The sequence below is a fragment of the Hemitrygon akajei genome, chromosome 29, assembly GCF_048418815.1.
Source record: "Hemitrygon akajei chromosome 29, sHemAka1.3, whole genome shotgun sequence".
In the NCBI taxonomy this organism is placed as follows: domain Eukaryota; kingdom Metazoa; phylum Chordata; class Chondrichthyes; order Myliobatiformes; family Dasyatidae; genus Hemitrygon; species Hemitrygon akajei.
In genome coordinates this window covers 43,141,353-43,156,157 of record NC_133152.1, presented here as the reverse complement: position 1 = coordinate 43,156,157, position 14,805 = coordinate 43,141,353, and the positions used below count along the sequence as shown (strand labels likewise).

Below are 14,805 nucleotides of genomic sequence, written 5' to 3'. Positions count from 1 at the left end.
AAACACTTAAGAACAAATGTTTCAGCGCCATTCAGTCCAGTGACAGACCACTCCCAAGTGCACTCTCCACTGTGCCGGGTTGATGTGGAGGATCAAAACCCCAAAACCCAATAATTAAACCACTGCGTTGCTTAGTAATAATTGTAGCTTTCATTGGGGCAGAGCCTTTCTCACTTTATCCTTTAAAATTGTTCCGATTGCTGACCGATATAACCTAACGCTTTTCCAATGACCGATGGCGTTTCACCTCTTTCCGATCACTTTATTATTTCCACTTTATTTTCAATTGTGATCGTGATTATTTTCATGAACAGAAACACTGCGGATTCAGAGTTCTGCTGCCGGGTACTGATGTCCACCGCATTGAGACAGGTTAAATAAGGTCTGGGGTTCTGCTGGGTCCTAAGATCCACCGCACTGAGACAGGTTAAATAAGGTCTGGGGTTCTGCTGGGTCCTAAGATCCACCGCATTGAGACAGGTTGCATAAGAGACTTGAGCATCCGCAAATTTTGGTATCCGCGAGGGGTCCCGGAACCAATCCCTCGCGGATAAGGAGGGCCGACTGTACTGTATTAATTTTATGTATTGCACTGTACTGTCGCCGCAAACAAAAAACAACTTTCATGCCGTATGTGAGTGATGATAAACCTGATCCTAATATAAGTTTCTTTTGTGGATTGAGAGTGGGGAGGGAGCAGGGAGAGGGGAATCACTGAACTGTTCCTGTAGCTTATGGACTCTCTTTCAAGAACTCTTCGTCTCATGTTCTCGATATTTATGGCTTATTTATTTATTATTATTTATTTTATTTTCTTTTGCACTCGCACAGATTGTTGTTTTTTTGCACACAGGTTGTCCTACCCTGTTGAGTGTGGTCTGTCATCGGTTCTATGATGGTTATTGGATTTGAGTATGCCCGCAAGAAAATGGATCTTGGGGTTGTACATGGTGACATATCTATTCTTTTACAACGAGCTTACTTTGAACAGCTCTGTGTTGGGCCAAGTGAAGTTGAGTGAAGTTATCCCACTGGTTCAAAAGCCTGTTGGTTGAAGGGTAACAACTTCCTGAACGTGGTTGTGTGGGACCTGAGGCTCCTGCACCTCCTTCCTGATAGCAGCAGCGAGAAGAGAGCATGTCCTGGATAGTCTCAGCCTGAAACATCCCCTCTGTAGATGCTGCCTGACCTGCTGAGTTCCTCCAGTATTTTGTGTTGCTCTGTACTCTGCTGTATTGTTTTAGTAATGAGGAGAAGCTGGATCGTCAGTGTTTGGTTTCTTGGAGGCAGAGGCTGAGTGGGGTTTTAGCAGAGATGTCCAAAACGAAGAGAGATATAGATCGGGTAGCTGGTGAGGAGCTTTTCCCCATGGCTGGGGTGTTTAAGACCAGAGGGTATGCATTTAAGCTTAGAAGTGCAAGGTAGAGTGGGGATCTTAGGAAGTATTTTTCCACCCAAGAGATGATGGAATCTGGAACACGCTGCCTGAGGGAGTGGTGGAGATGGAGACTCTCACAATATCTAAGAACCATCTGGCCGAGCACTTAAATCACCACGGCATAACAGGCTGCGGTCTAATGCTGGTGGATGGGAGTAGTATGAATGCATACTTGCATGCACACAGAGGCTCTGGGGACCGTTTCTATGTTCAGTAATCCTATGATGTTTGTTACAAGTGTCCTAAAAACCAGAATGGGGAAATTCTCCTTCTACCAGTGCGAGTGACCCATTTGCATAGATGCTCCAGTTCATAAGATTCCCTTAATTGATATCCAGTGAGTGCTCTTAGGTATGTAACCGTCTCACCGGGACTCTTACACTAACTTGGCTTGTTAGCTAACTCTGCCAACAGCCACATGACTCAGAGAGAAGGCCATCTTTCATAAACAATATACGTCTAGGGATGGTATGATTTGGGATTCAACCAAACAGGAACATTGGGAATTCTGACTAAAGGAACCTTGATTTGAGCGTATGCTGTGTAAATGCTGCCCTTGCACAATTATCGGTCGGCAGGAAATAAAAGATTGTACGCCGCATAACATTATAAAGAAAGCATATTTACCAGTTTCAGCTTCATCAAGCAATTAATAGGAAAAAGAAAAGAAGGAAACAGTAAGTGGGCCTATTATAATTAAACCAGTCTAAATGTGCATGGAAGCATTGGAACTCGTGTCCTGTCTGTAGTGTAGTGTTGGATGTATCGCTTTACTCACGCTGCTGAATCCTCATCACCAATCACAGGTAGAACTGCTCTACTTGGATCCTTTGTCTCATGAGTTACTCCTTGCATGAGGGTCTGCCGTTTGGGTTGGATCCTCCAGGTGTCTTCCCCGATCCTCTCCCCACCACACCTCCTGCAAAGAGACAGCAAACCCATCAGAAATCTCTCTCCGCCCAGCTCTCTCTAGAACCTTCTCTCCATCCCACCAACCTGATTGGCTGACACAACAGTCACGAGTCAAACAACATGCTCCTTACCTTCGGCCGAAACCAAAACACTCCACCAACAGGATATACTTCTTTTTCAGAAAACTGCTAAAATAAAATACCTCACAGTGTAGCAGTAGAAATCTTAACCAGGGCAGTACATGTGTTTGAGACAGAAGCAGAAATTAGGAGGGCTTTTGGCACATTAGCCTTGATAAATTTGAGTATTGAGTACAGGAATTGTGATGTTATATTGAAGATGTTGGGGAGGCAAAATTTGGAGTACTTGTGTGCAGTTCTGGTCACAGGAAAGCTATCAATGAGATTGAAAGAGTTCAGGGAAAATTTATTTTCATTGACAATTGCGGACGGGACATTAACTGTCTAGACTTTAACACTCCTCTCTCCTATTCCAACCTCACTCCTTTCAAACGTTTTGCTCTCCACTCCCTCCGCACCAACCCCCATCCCACCATCAAACCCGCAGATAAGGAGACGCTGTAGTAGTCTGGCGAGCTGACCTCTACTTTGCTGAGGCCCAGTGCCAACTCTCAGACACCTCTTCCTTACCCCTCAAACGTGATCCCACAAAGAAACACCGGGCCATTGCCTCCCACATCATCACCAACCTTATTGACTCTGGGGATCTTCCATCCTCTGCCATGAACGTCATAGTTCCCCCACCTCGCACCTCCCATTTCTACCTTTTACCCAAAATCCACAAACCTGCTTGTCCAGATAGACCCATTGTTTCAGCTTGTTCCTGCCCCACTGAACTCATATCTGCATAACTCAACTTTGTTTTATCCCCCCTAGTTCAGTCCCTTCCTACCTTCATCCGTGACACCTCACTTGCTCTTGATCTTTTCAAGGATTTCAAGTTTCCTGGCCCCCATCATCTTATTTTCACTATGGATGTCCAGAACCTATACAGCTCCATCCCCCACCAGGAGGGCCTCAAAGCTCTCCATTTCCTTCTGGACACTAGACCCAACCAGTTCCCCTCCATCACCACTCTCCTCCACCTAATGGAACTTGTCCTCACTCTTAAGTAATTTCTCCACTGTCTCCTCCCAATTCCTTCAACCAAAAGGTGTGGCCATATGCAAGTGCCTGCCTGTTTGTCAGCTCCTTGGATCAGTCTATGTTCCAAGCCTACGCTGGTGACTGTCTCACACTTGTCATATGCTATATCAGCAACTGCATTGGTGCTGCTTCCTGCACCTGTGCTGAACTCGTCGATTTCATCCACTTTGCCTCCAACTTCCACCCTGCCCTCAAGTTCACCTCGTTCACTTCCAACACTTCCCTTCCCTTTCTCGATCTCACTGTCTCTATCTCCAGAGATAGCTTATCCACCTATTATAAACCTGTCTATTATAAACCAATGGATTCTCACAGCTACCTAGACAACACCTTGCCCCACCCTGCTACTTGTAAAAACACCATCCCTTTCTCTCAATTTCTCCATCTCCACTGCATCTGCTCTCGGGGTGAGGCTTTTCCTTCTAGAACGAAGGAGATGTTCTCCTTTCTCAATGAAAGCTGCTTCCCTTCCTCCACCATCAACCCTGCCCTCAACCACATCTCTTCCATTTCACGCATGTCTGCTCTTACCCCATCCTCCCACCAACCTACCAGAGATGGAGTTCCTCTTGTCCTCACTTACCACCCCAACAGCCTCCACGTCCAGCACACAATTCTCCAAAACTTCCACCACCTCCAACTGGATCCCACCACCAAATACATCTTTCCCTCCCCCCCCCCCCCCATCCCACTTCCTGCTTTCCGCAGGGATCGACTTCCTTATCCATTTGTCCCTCCCCACTGATCTCTCTCCTGGCACTTCTCCTTGCAAGCAGAACAAGTGCTACACCTGTCCCTACAACTCCTCCCTCACTACCATTCAGGGCCCCAAACAGTCCTTCCAGGTGAGGCAACACTTCACCTGTGAGTCTGTTGGGGTCATATACTATGTTTGGTGCTCCCGGTGTAGCCTCTTGTATATTGGTGAGACCCGACGTAGATTGAGAGACCACCTCGCCGAGCATCTACGTTCCATCCCCCAGAATAAGTGGGATTTCCCAGTGGCCACCTATTTTAATTCCACTTCCCATTCTGATTCCAATATGTCTGTCCATGGCCTTCTCACTGTTGGAATAAGGCCACACTTAATTTGGAGGAACAACACCTTATATTCTGTAGCCTCCAACCTGAAGGTATGAACATCGATTTCTCAAACTTCCAGTAATGCCTCCACCCCCCCATCCCCCTTCACTGTTTCCAATCCCCTTGTCCCTCTCTCATGTTATCACCTTGCCCGACCATTGCCTCCCTCCGGTGCTCCTCCCCCCCCCCCCACCCTTTTTTCATTCTTCTATGTCATCTGTCTCTTTCACCAATCAACTTCCGAGCTCTTTGCTTCATTCCTCCCCATCCAAGTTTCGCCTGTCGTTTCTCCTTCCCCCACCCCCACCTTTCAAATCTACCCCTCAGCTATTTTTTCTCCAGTCCTGCTGAGGGGTTTTGGCCCGATATGTCGACTGTACTTTTTTTGCATAGATTGCTGCTTGGCCTGCTGAGTTCCTCCAGCATTGTGTGTGTGCTGCGGAGGAAATTTACAAGAATGTTGCTGAGACTTGAGGACCTGAATATTGGGCAAAGGTTGAATAGGTTAGGATTTTTTTCCCCTGGAGTGTTGGAGAATGAGGGGAGATTGGATAAAGGCATACAGAATTATGAGGGGTATAGATAGGCAAAATGCAAACAGACTTTTTCCACTGAAGTTGGGTGAGACTAGAAGTCATAGATTAAGGGTGAAAGGTGAAGTAATTAAGGTGAACCTGTGTGGAGTGAGCTACCAGCAGAATGGTGGATGCAGGTTTGACTGCAACATTAAAGAGAAGTTTGAATAAGTACATGGAAGCGGGGTATGGAGGGCTGTGGTCCAGGAGCAGGTCGATGGAGCCAGGCAGAATAACAGTTCAACATGGACTAGATGGACTGAAGGGTCTCTTTTTCTGCTGTAGTGCTCTGTAACTACAGATGCTGGAAGTGGAGTTACAACTTCCCCACCCTTGTTCCAACCCATCCTTTCACCTTTCCATAGCTGTGATCTCCCCTCTTCCCAGTCATGATGAAGGGTCTTGGCCTGAAACGTCAACTGTCCATCAACCTCCACGGATGCTGCCTGACCTGCTGAGTTCCTCCAGCATCTCGTTTTATTTTTTCACTGCAATTCAATTGGATCATGGCAGATACAAGACGACTTAGAACAGTGCAGCACAGGAACATGCCCTTCATCTCACAATCTTTGCCTTGACCCCACTTTCCATCCCAATTTCCCATGATTGCACTTGATTCTCTGAGCTCCAAAAATGTCGCACTATTCTCTGTAAACTCTAGAAACTGTTATGCGTGAAAATCCCAGGACATCAGCCATTTCTGAGATACTCAAGCACCCCATCTGGCACCAACAATCCTTCCTTGGTTGGAGTCACTTGGATCACATTTCCTCCCCATTCTGATGTTGGGTCTAAACAGTAATTGAACCTCTTGACCATGTCTGCATGCTTTTATGCAGTGAGCTGCCACATGATTGGCTGATCAGATATTTGTATTAACAAGCAGTACCTAATAAGGTGGCCACTGAGTGTAAGTGTAATATTTCTGTAGGACGGAGGGGTGTCGCGAGTTGGTTTGATTCTGGGTTATATTAGCATGCAACTTTAGCGCAGTGGATCAGGCGAAATCAATCAGAGAAATTTGTGATTAAGTGCAAGTTACAGTTCAAAGTAAACTTATTATCAAAAGTGCATATATATGTCACAATATACAACTCGGAGATTCAATTTCTTGTGGGCATACTCAATAAATCTATAGAATAATATCCGTGACAGAATCTATGAAGGACCGCCCAGCTAGGGTTTCAACCAGAGTGCAGAAGACAACAAACTGTGCAAATACAAAGCGAATAATAATAATAATAATAATAATAATAATAATAATAAGACCATAAGACCAACAGAGCTGAATTTGGACATTTGGCCCCTTGAGTCTGCTCCACCATTTCATCATAGCTGATCCAATTTTCCTCTCAGCCCCGATCTCCCGCCTTCTTCCCCCCCGCCCCCGTATCCCTTCATGCCCTCGACCAATCAGGAATCGATCAACCTCTGCCTTAAGTATATGTAAATACTTGCCTTTACAGCTAACTGTGGCAAAGAATTCCACAGATTCATCACTCTCTGGCTAAAGAAATTCCTTCTCATTTCTATTCTAAAAGGACACCCCTCTATTCCAAGGCTGGTCTTAAACTCTCGCACCATTGGAAATGTCTTCTCTTCATTCATTCTAACAAGGCTCTTCATTTGATAGGTTTCAATGAGGTCACCCCTCATTAGAATTCTTCTGAATTCTAGTGAATACAGGCCCAGAGCCATCAGACGCTCTTCATGTGACAAGCCATTCAATCCTGGAGTCATTTTTGTGAAGCTCCTTTGAACCCTCTCCAGTTTCAGCACATCCTTTCTAAGATAAAGGGCTCAATCTGCTCACAGTACTCCAAGTGAGGCCTCACTGGTGCTTTATAAAGCCTCAGCACTACATCCTTGCTTTTATAAATAAGCAATAAATGTTGAGAACATGAGATGAGTCCTTGAAAGTGAGTCCATTAGTTGTGGAAACATTTTAGTGTCTGGGCAAGTGAAGTTGAGTGACGTTATCCCCATTGGTTCCAAGAGCCTGATGACTGAGAGGTAATAACTGTTCCTGAACCTAGTCTAAGGCTCTGGTTCCTTCTCCCCGATGGCAGCAGTGAGTTGGGAGCATGACCTGGGTGATGGGGAGTCTCTGGTGATGGATGCTGCTTTCCTGTGACAACACTTCATGTAGGTGTCCTTATCTGTTATGGACTGGGCCGTACCCATCACATTTTGTAGGATCTTTCCTTCAAGGATATTGGTGCTTCTATAACAGGCTATGATGCAGCTGGTCAAAATTCTCTCCACTACACATCTATGGAAGTTTGTTGAAGTTGTAGATGTTGTGTCAAATCTTGGCAAACTGCTAAGGAAGTAGAGGCAATGCCATGCTTTGTTTATAATTGCACATGTGTGCTGGGCCCAGGACAGATCCTCTGAAATGATAACACACCAAGGAATTTAAAAGTTGCTAACCCTCTCCACCTTTGATCCTCCGATGAGGACTGGTGCATGGACCTCTGATTTCCTTTTCCTAAAGTCTATAATCATCTCCTTGGTCTTGTTGACGCTGAGTGAGAGGTTGTTTTTATGGCACCACTCAGCCAGATCTTCGATCCCCCATTGATCTGGTGAATGGGGAACGGTACCCTATTCACCAGATCGAACCGCATGAGCTACATGTTTGTTTATTTGTTGAGATACAGCACAGAACAGGCCCTTCTGACTCTTTGAGCCTCGCCGCCCAGCTGCTTCTGATTTTAACCCCAGCCTGAACATAGGACAATTTACAATGACCAATTAACCTGCTATCCAGTACATCTTTGGACTGTGAGAGGACACCGGAGCACCTGAAGGAAATCCACACATTCTACGGGGAGGACATGCAGACTAAGACCATAAGACCATAAAACATAGGAGCAGAAGTAGGCCATCCAGCCCAGCGAGTCTGCTCCACCGTTCAATCATAGGCTGATCCAATTCTTCCAGTTCTCCCCACTCCCCTGCCTTCACCCCATACCCTTTGATGCCCTGGCTAATCAAAAACCTGTCTATCTCTGCCTTAAATACACCCAATGACTTGGCCCCTAAAGCTGCTCATGGCAACAAATTCCACAGATTTACCACCCTATGACTAAAATAATTTCTCTGCATCTCTGTTCTAAGTGGATGTTCTTCAATCCTGAAATCGTGTCCTATACTCCTCTACCATGGTGAATAACTTTGCCATATCTCATCTGTTCAGGCTTTTTAACATTTGGAATGTTTCTATGAGATTCCCACCTCATTCTCCTGAACTCCAGGGAATACAGCCCAAGAGCTGCCAGATGTTCCTCATACGGTAAATCTTTCATGAACCCTCTCCACTGTCTGTATATCCTTTCTAAAATTAGGAGCCCAAAATTGCACACAATACTCCAAATGTGATCTCACAAATGTCTTATAGAGCCTCAACATCACATCCCTGCTCTTATATTCTATACCTCTATAAATGAATATTAATATTGCGTTTGCCTTCTTCACCTCCGACTCAACCTGGAGGTTAACCTTTAGGGTATCCTACACAAGGACTCCCAAGTCCCTTTGCATCTCTGCATTTTGAATTCTCTCCTGATCTAAATAATAGTCTGCCCATTTATTTCTTCCACCAAAGTGCATGACCATACACTTTTCAACATTGTATTTCATTTGCTACTTCTTTGCCCATACCCCTAAACTATCAAAGTCTCTCTGCAGGCTCTCTGTTTCCTTGACACTACCTGCTCCTCCACCTATCTTTGTATCATAGGCAAATTGACCCACAGATCCATGAATCCCGTAGTCCAAATCATTGACATAGATCGTAAAGCAGCAGTCCCAACACCAATCCCCATGGAACTCCACTGGTAATCAGCAGCCAGCCAGAATAGGATCCCTTTATTCCCACTCTCTGTTTTCTGCCAATCAGCCAATGCTCACCCATGCTACTAACTTCCCTGTAATTCCATGTGCTCTTATCTTGCTAAGCAGCCTCGTGTGCGGCACCTTGTCAAAGGCCTTCTGAAAATCCAAGTGCACCACGTCTACTGCATCTCCTTCCTCTACCAAAGGAGATGCAGTAGACTCCTTACAGATGGTGTTGGAATTGAACTCGGATGCCCCGGGCTGTAATAGTATTGCGCTAACCACTGCATTACCGTAGCGCCCCGCGAAATGTTTCAAAACTAAACGCAAGGGCATTCTCATTCATTGCCTCATTTTCTCAGGCGATCGCCTATATCTTACCCTTCCGTCACGACAACCGCCAGACCTTGGAGCCCATCTGGAACCAGCATCACATCGAAAGGGTGGAGATAGTTATGAAAGAGACAGTGGATGCAAAAGGTAGGGAGAACATTGCTACAAATGAACATGAAACTATGAATGTAGAATTTCCAATATCACCCTTGGCTCTTATGAGATACTTCAAAGAATGAAAAGACCTTGAGCATGATGTAATTTGGGTGAGGTTGTACATTTAATTTCAACTTTATTCGCAGTCTGCAGCTGACCATTTGTAAAATAATTATTCCCACAACAACTTTGATCCACACCTTGTCCTCTCCACACCTCCTCCTTTTTTGCAGTTGAAATCTCTTCAGATGTGGGGTCCTTTCTACAGGAATAGGACCCCTGAGGCTTCCTGTATTCTCTGTTGGTGTTTAAGACCATAAGACATAGGAGTAGAATTAGGCCATTCAGCCCATTGAGTCTGTTCCTTCATTCGATGATGGCTGATTTATTATCTCTCTCAACCACATTCATTTGCCTTCTTCACCTTGCCAATTAAGAAAGTTGATGAAGGGCCTTGACCTGAAACGTTGGCTCTCCACTTCCCTCCATGGCGGGTTAGTAAGTTGAGGGAAACTGCGTTGGCGCCAGAAGCTTGGTGACATTTGACTCACCCAACAGAGTCCTCGGACTGTGTTGATTGTTTATGCAAAACAATGCATTTCACTGCTTCGATGCCCACGTGACAAATAAAGCTAATCATCTAATCATCCTCTTCCAAGTTTTATTACAAAGTATGTCACTGGAAAAAAGGACCAGGAGAGAGTTAATCCTCCATGTGAATCCACAGCTTGATAAATCCTGTGATTGACAGCAATGAACAGTAACCGGACACGCAAGGCATCTGAAATACTTCCTCAGAATTTTCAGTTGCACGGGGTCTGTGTTTGGAAAGTGTGGGTCATACAAAATACCAGAGTAGGTCACGGGAATAATCACAGGAGGTGCAAAGTCGATTAAATTAAACACTGTAATTTTATCTGCTGTATCACTGAGAAATGATGTATTGATTGGGAATCTACCAACTAACTTTGTTTTGGGGATGTTCAGTGGTGGTGGGGGGTACCCATCTTTTATACTTCAGTGAATAACCGTATAGTGACCAGGGGCTTTGGCTTTGAATGTTGCATAGGGAATTGTCAACTGAGCACAGAGTGACCTTGGTATTGACTGAAGGTGACGTAGCTTGAATAGCTTCACGTTGTCCTGCAAATGAATCTCACTCTAATGGGAAAGGGGATAAGACCATAAGACATAGGAGGAGAAGACTTAGGCTATTTGGCCCATCTATTCTATCACGGCAGATTTATTATCCCCCACAACCCCATTCTCTTGTCCTCTCCCTGTAACCTTTGATACCCTTACAGATCAAGAACCTACCAACCTACACTTTAAGTATACCCAATGACTTGGCCTCCTCAGGTGTCGGTGACAGTGAATTCTACAGATTCACCACCCTCTGGCCAAAGAAGTTCTTCCTCATCTCTGTTCTAAAGAGATGTACTCTGGTCTTAGATTTCCTCGCTGTAGGAAGCATCCTCGCCACATCCACTCACAACGACCTGTCAACGTTTGATAGGTTTCCATAGAAGAAAATATTCATGGATGTTTTCAAAAAGCCCTTGGGCAGGGTAGATGCAACATTCCTGGCAATTCCTGAGAATCCCCGGCCCATGAGTGCTTGAAGTGGAGAAGGCGAATTTCGAGATGGTGTTGGTGAGGGGGAATGTAGGTGGGCAAGGGAGGAGGGATGAAGCTGGGAGGTGATAAGTGGAAGAGGTAAAAGGCTGAAGAAGAAGGAATCTGATAGGAGGGGACAGTGGACCATGGGGGAAAGGGAAGGAGGTGGGGCACTGAGAAGAGGTGATGAATCGGTGAGAAGAGAAAGGGTAAGACGGGAGACAACTCCTTCCTGGTCCTGAAGGACCACCTGAGGAGATGGACAGCACACCAGTGTAGTTGAGATAGCTGCTGCCCCATAGTTCCTGTGATCTGGGTTCAGTCCTGATCTCTGACCCTGTCTGTGGAGTTTGCATACTCTCTCAGATTGTCCTACCAGGAGCCTGCAAGGGACTATTGTTACCATGATTACCAATAACCAGTCTGTGAAGCTGAAATTGGAGTCTTGAAACAATGGTTGAGACTTCAAAGTTCAAGGCAAATTTATTATCTAAGTACATATATGTCACCATATACAACCCTGCGATTCATTTTCTTGTGGGTATACTGTTTAAGAAACACAATAGAATAAATGAAAAGACCACGCCCAACAGGAAGGACAAACAACCAATGTACAAAAGTCAACAAACTGCAGATACAAAGGAAGAAAATAAAGAAATAATAAATAAATCAGTTATAAATATTGAGGACATGAGATGAAGAGTCTTTGGAAGTGAGTCAATAGGTTGTGAGAACAGTTCAGTGATGGGGCAAGTGAAGTTGAGTAAAGTTATCCCCACTGATTCAAGAGCTTGATGTTTGTTCCTGATCCTGGTCGTGTGAGTCCTGAGGCTCTTGTACCACCTTCCTGATAGCAGCAGAGAGAAGAGAGCATGTCCTGGATGGTGGGGGTCCCCAATGATGGATGCTGTTTTCCTGTGACAGCACTTCGTGTAGGTGTCCTCAGTCGTGGAGGGGGCTTTATCCATGATGGACTGGGCCGTACCCACTACTTTTTGTAGGATTTTCCATTCAAGGATATTGGTACTTCTATAACAGGCTGTGATGCAACCGATCAATGTACTCTCCACCACACATCTATAGAGGTTTGTCAAAGTTTCAGATGTCATGCGGAATCTTTGTTCACTTCTAAGAAGAAGAGGCGCTCCTTGTAATTGTACTTGCCCAGGACAGACCTTGTGAATTGATAACACTGAGGGATTTAAGCTTGCTGACCCTCTCCGCCTGTGATCCCCCAATGAGGACTGACTCATGAACCTCTGATTTCCTTCTCCTGAAGTCAACAATCAGCTCCCTGGTCTTGCTGACACTGAGTGAGAGGTTGTTGTTGTGGCACCACTCAGCCAGATTTTGAAACTCCTGCCTATAAGTTGAGATTTGTCATCACCTTTGATTCAACCTATGACAGTGGTGTCATCAAAACAAACTTAACTATGGCATTGGAGCTGTGCTTAGTCTCCGTCATCAGTATAAAGTGAGTAGAACAGGGGCTGAGCACACAGCCTTTTGGTGCACCTATGCTGATTGAGATTGTGGAGGAGATGAGGTTGCAAGGGTTGAGGGATTTAAGTTCCTAGGAGTGAACCTCACCAATAGGCAGTCCTAGCCCAAACAGGTTGATGTCATGGCCAAAATCTCTACTTTCTCACCAATATCTCTACTTCCTCAACTCTTACCAAATTTTATCGATGCGCCATCAAAAGCGCTTCATCAGGATGCCATATCAAATCGGTATGGCAGCTGCTTTGTATGTGACCACAAGAAACTGTGGAAGCTCATGGACACAGTTTAGCACAACACAGGAACCATCCGCTCCGCTGTGGACTTTGACTATGTTTCTCATTGGCTCAGTAAAGCAGCAAGCTTCATTAAAGACTGTACCCACCCGAGACATCCCCCCTCCCATCGGGAGAAGATACAAAAGCCTGAAAGCACATACCACCAGGCTGAAGGCCAGCTTCTCTCCCACTGTTATCAGCTTCTTGAAGAAACCTATTGTACAATAAGATAGAATCTTGACTTCACAATCTTGTACTTTATCATTTATTTGTGTGGCATTTTCTCGGTAGAATTTACACTTTATTGTGCATTGTTATTATTTTACCTTATTCTAACTCAATGCGCTGTGTAATGATTTGTTCCGTACGATCAGTATGCACGAAAAGCTTTTCACTGTAATTTGGTACACCTGACAATAAGACATAGGAACAGAATTAGGCCATTCAGCCCATCGAGACTGCTCTGCCATTTCATCATAGCTGATTTATTATCCCTCTCAACCCCATTCTCCTGCCGTCTCCCTGTGAGTTTTGATGCCCTGACTAGTCAAGAGCATATCAACAAATGAGGTAAAATCTGCAGATGCTGGAAATCCAAAGCAACACACACAAAATGCTGGAGGAACTCAGCAGGCCAGGCAGCATCTATGGAATTGAGTAAATAGTGGACGTTTCGGGCCGAGACCCTTCATCAGGGCTGTAGTATCAACTCACTGATATACTCACTGATTTAGTCAAACAATGTGACAATAATGTTTTCAAAGGCAACACGAGTGAATCTGCAGATGCTGGAAATAAATAAAAAATATAAAATGCTGGCAAAACTCAGCTGAGTTCTGCCAGCATTTTGTGTTGACAATAATATTTATTTAGCGATACAGCGTGAAGTTGGCCCATCTGCCCCAGCAACCCCACATCCCAATTATCCCCAACCTAATCATGGGCCAATTTGCAACGATCATTTAACCAAACTGGAATGTCTTTGAGCTGTGGAAGGAAACCTGAGCACCCGGAGAAAATCCATGCATTCCATGGGGGAAGGATGTACAGAGATTCCTTCCAGAGTGATGCCGGAAATGAACTCTGAACTCCAGAATGTCCCGAGCTGTAATACCATTGTGCTAACCACTACACTACCGTGGTATACCAATACAAATCTGTAAAAAAAAATATTGCTGATGGCTCGTAAGAATGGAATTTTAGCGACGTATCATTCTTTATTAACACTAACTGTGTGACACTTAGGTTCAGTGGGTTAAAGAAAAAATTATTATCAAAGTACATATTTAAGACCATAAGATATAGGAGCAGAATTAGGCCATTTGGCCCATCAAGTCTACTCTGCTATTTCATCATGGCTGATCCAATTTTCCTCTCCGCTCCAATCTCCTGCCTTTTCTCTGTATCTCTTCATGCCCTGGACTAATCAAGAATCTGTCAATCTCTTCCTTAACTATATGTAAAGACTTGGTCTTCACAGCTGCCTGTGGCAAAGAATTCCACAGATTCACCTCCTCCTCCTCCTCCTCATTATTCTAAAAGGGATACCTGTCTTTTCTGAGGCTGTGTCTTGTGGTCGTAGACTCCACCACCGTAGGGATCATCCTCTCCACATCCACTCTATTGAAGCCCTTTCACATTCGACAGGTTTCAATTAGGTCACCCCTCAATATGTTACCAACTACTATCTGGAGATTAATTGTTTTGCCAGCATTTGGAAAAAATAAAGAAATACAATGGAATTTACAAAATACTACGCATTAACAAAGGCTGACAATAAAGCCAATGTGCAAAAGAAGATAAATCGTGCAATTAAAAAAAATAATAAAAATAAGTAAGTAAATAGCTAATACTGATAACGTCTGTGAAAGTGAGTCCATAGGTTGTGGAATCAGTTCAGAGTTACC

General features: G+C 44.7%; 1 protein-coding gene across 2 annotated transcripts in view; it reads left to right on the top strand.

Moving 5' to 3' along the window:
* Window positions 1–14,805, top strand: part of h6pd (hexose-6-phosphate dehydrogenase (glucose 1-dehydrogenase)) — a 58,200-nt gene that overhangs the window by 15,198 nt on the left and 28,197 nt on the right. For both annotated transcript variants that reach the window (XM_073032267.1, XM_073032265.1), the window contains exon 3: window positions 9,377–9,494. In XM_073032267.1, coding sequence (XP_072888368.1) covers window positions 9,377–9,494 — 118 coding nt within the window. The remainder of the gene's footprint in view (window positions 1–9,376; window positions 9,495–14,805) is intronic.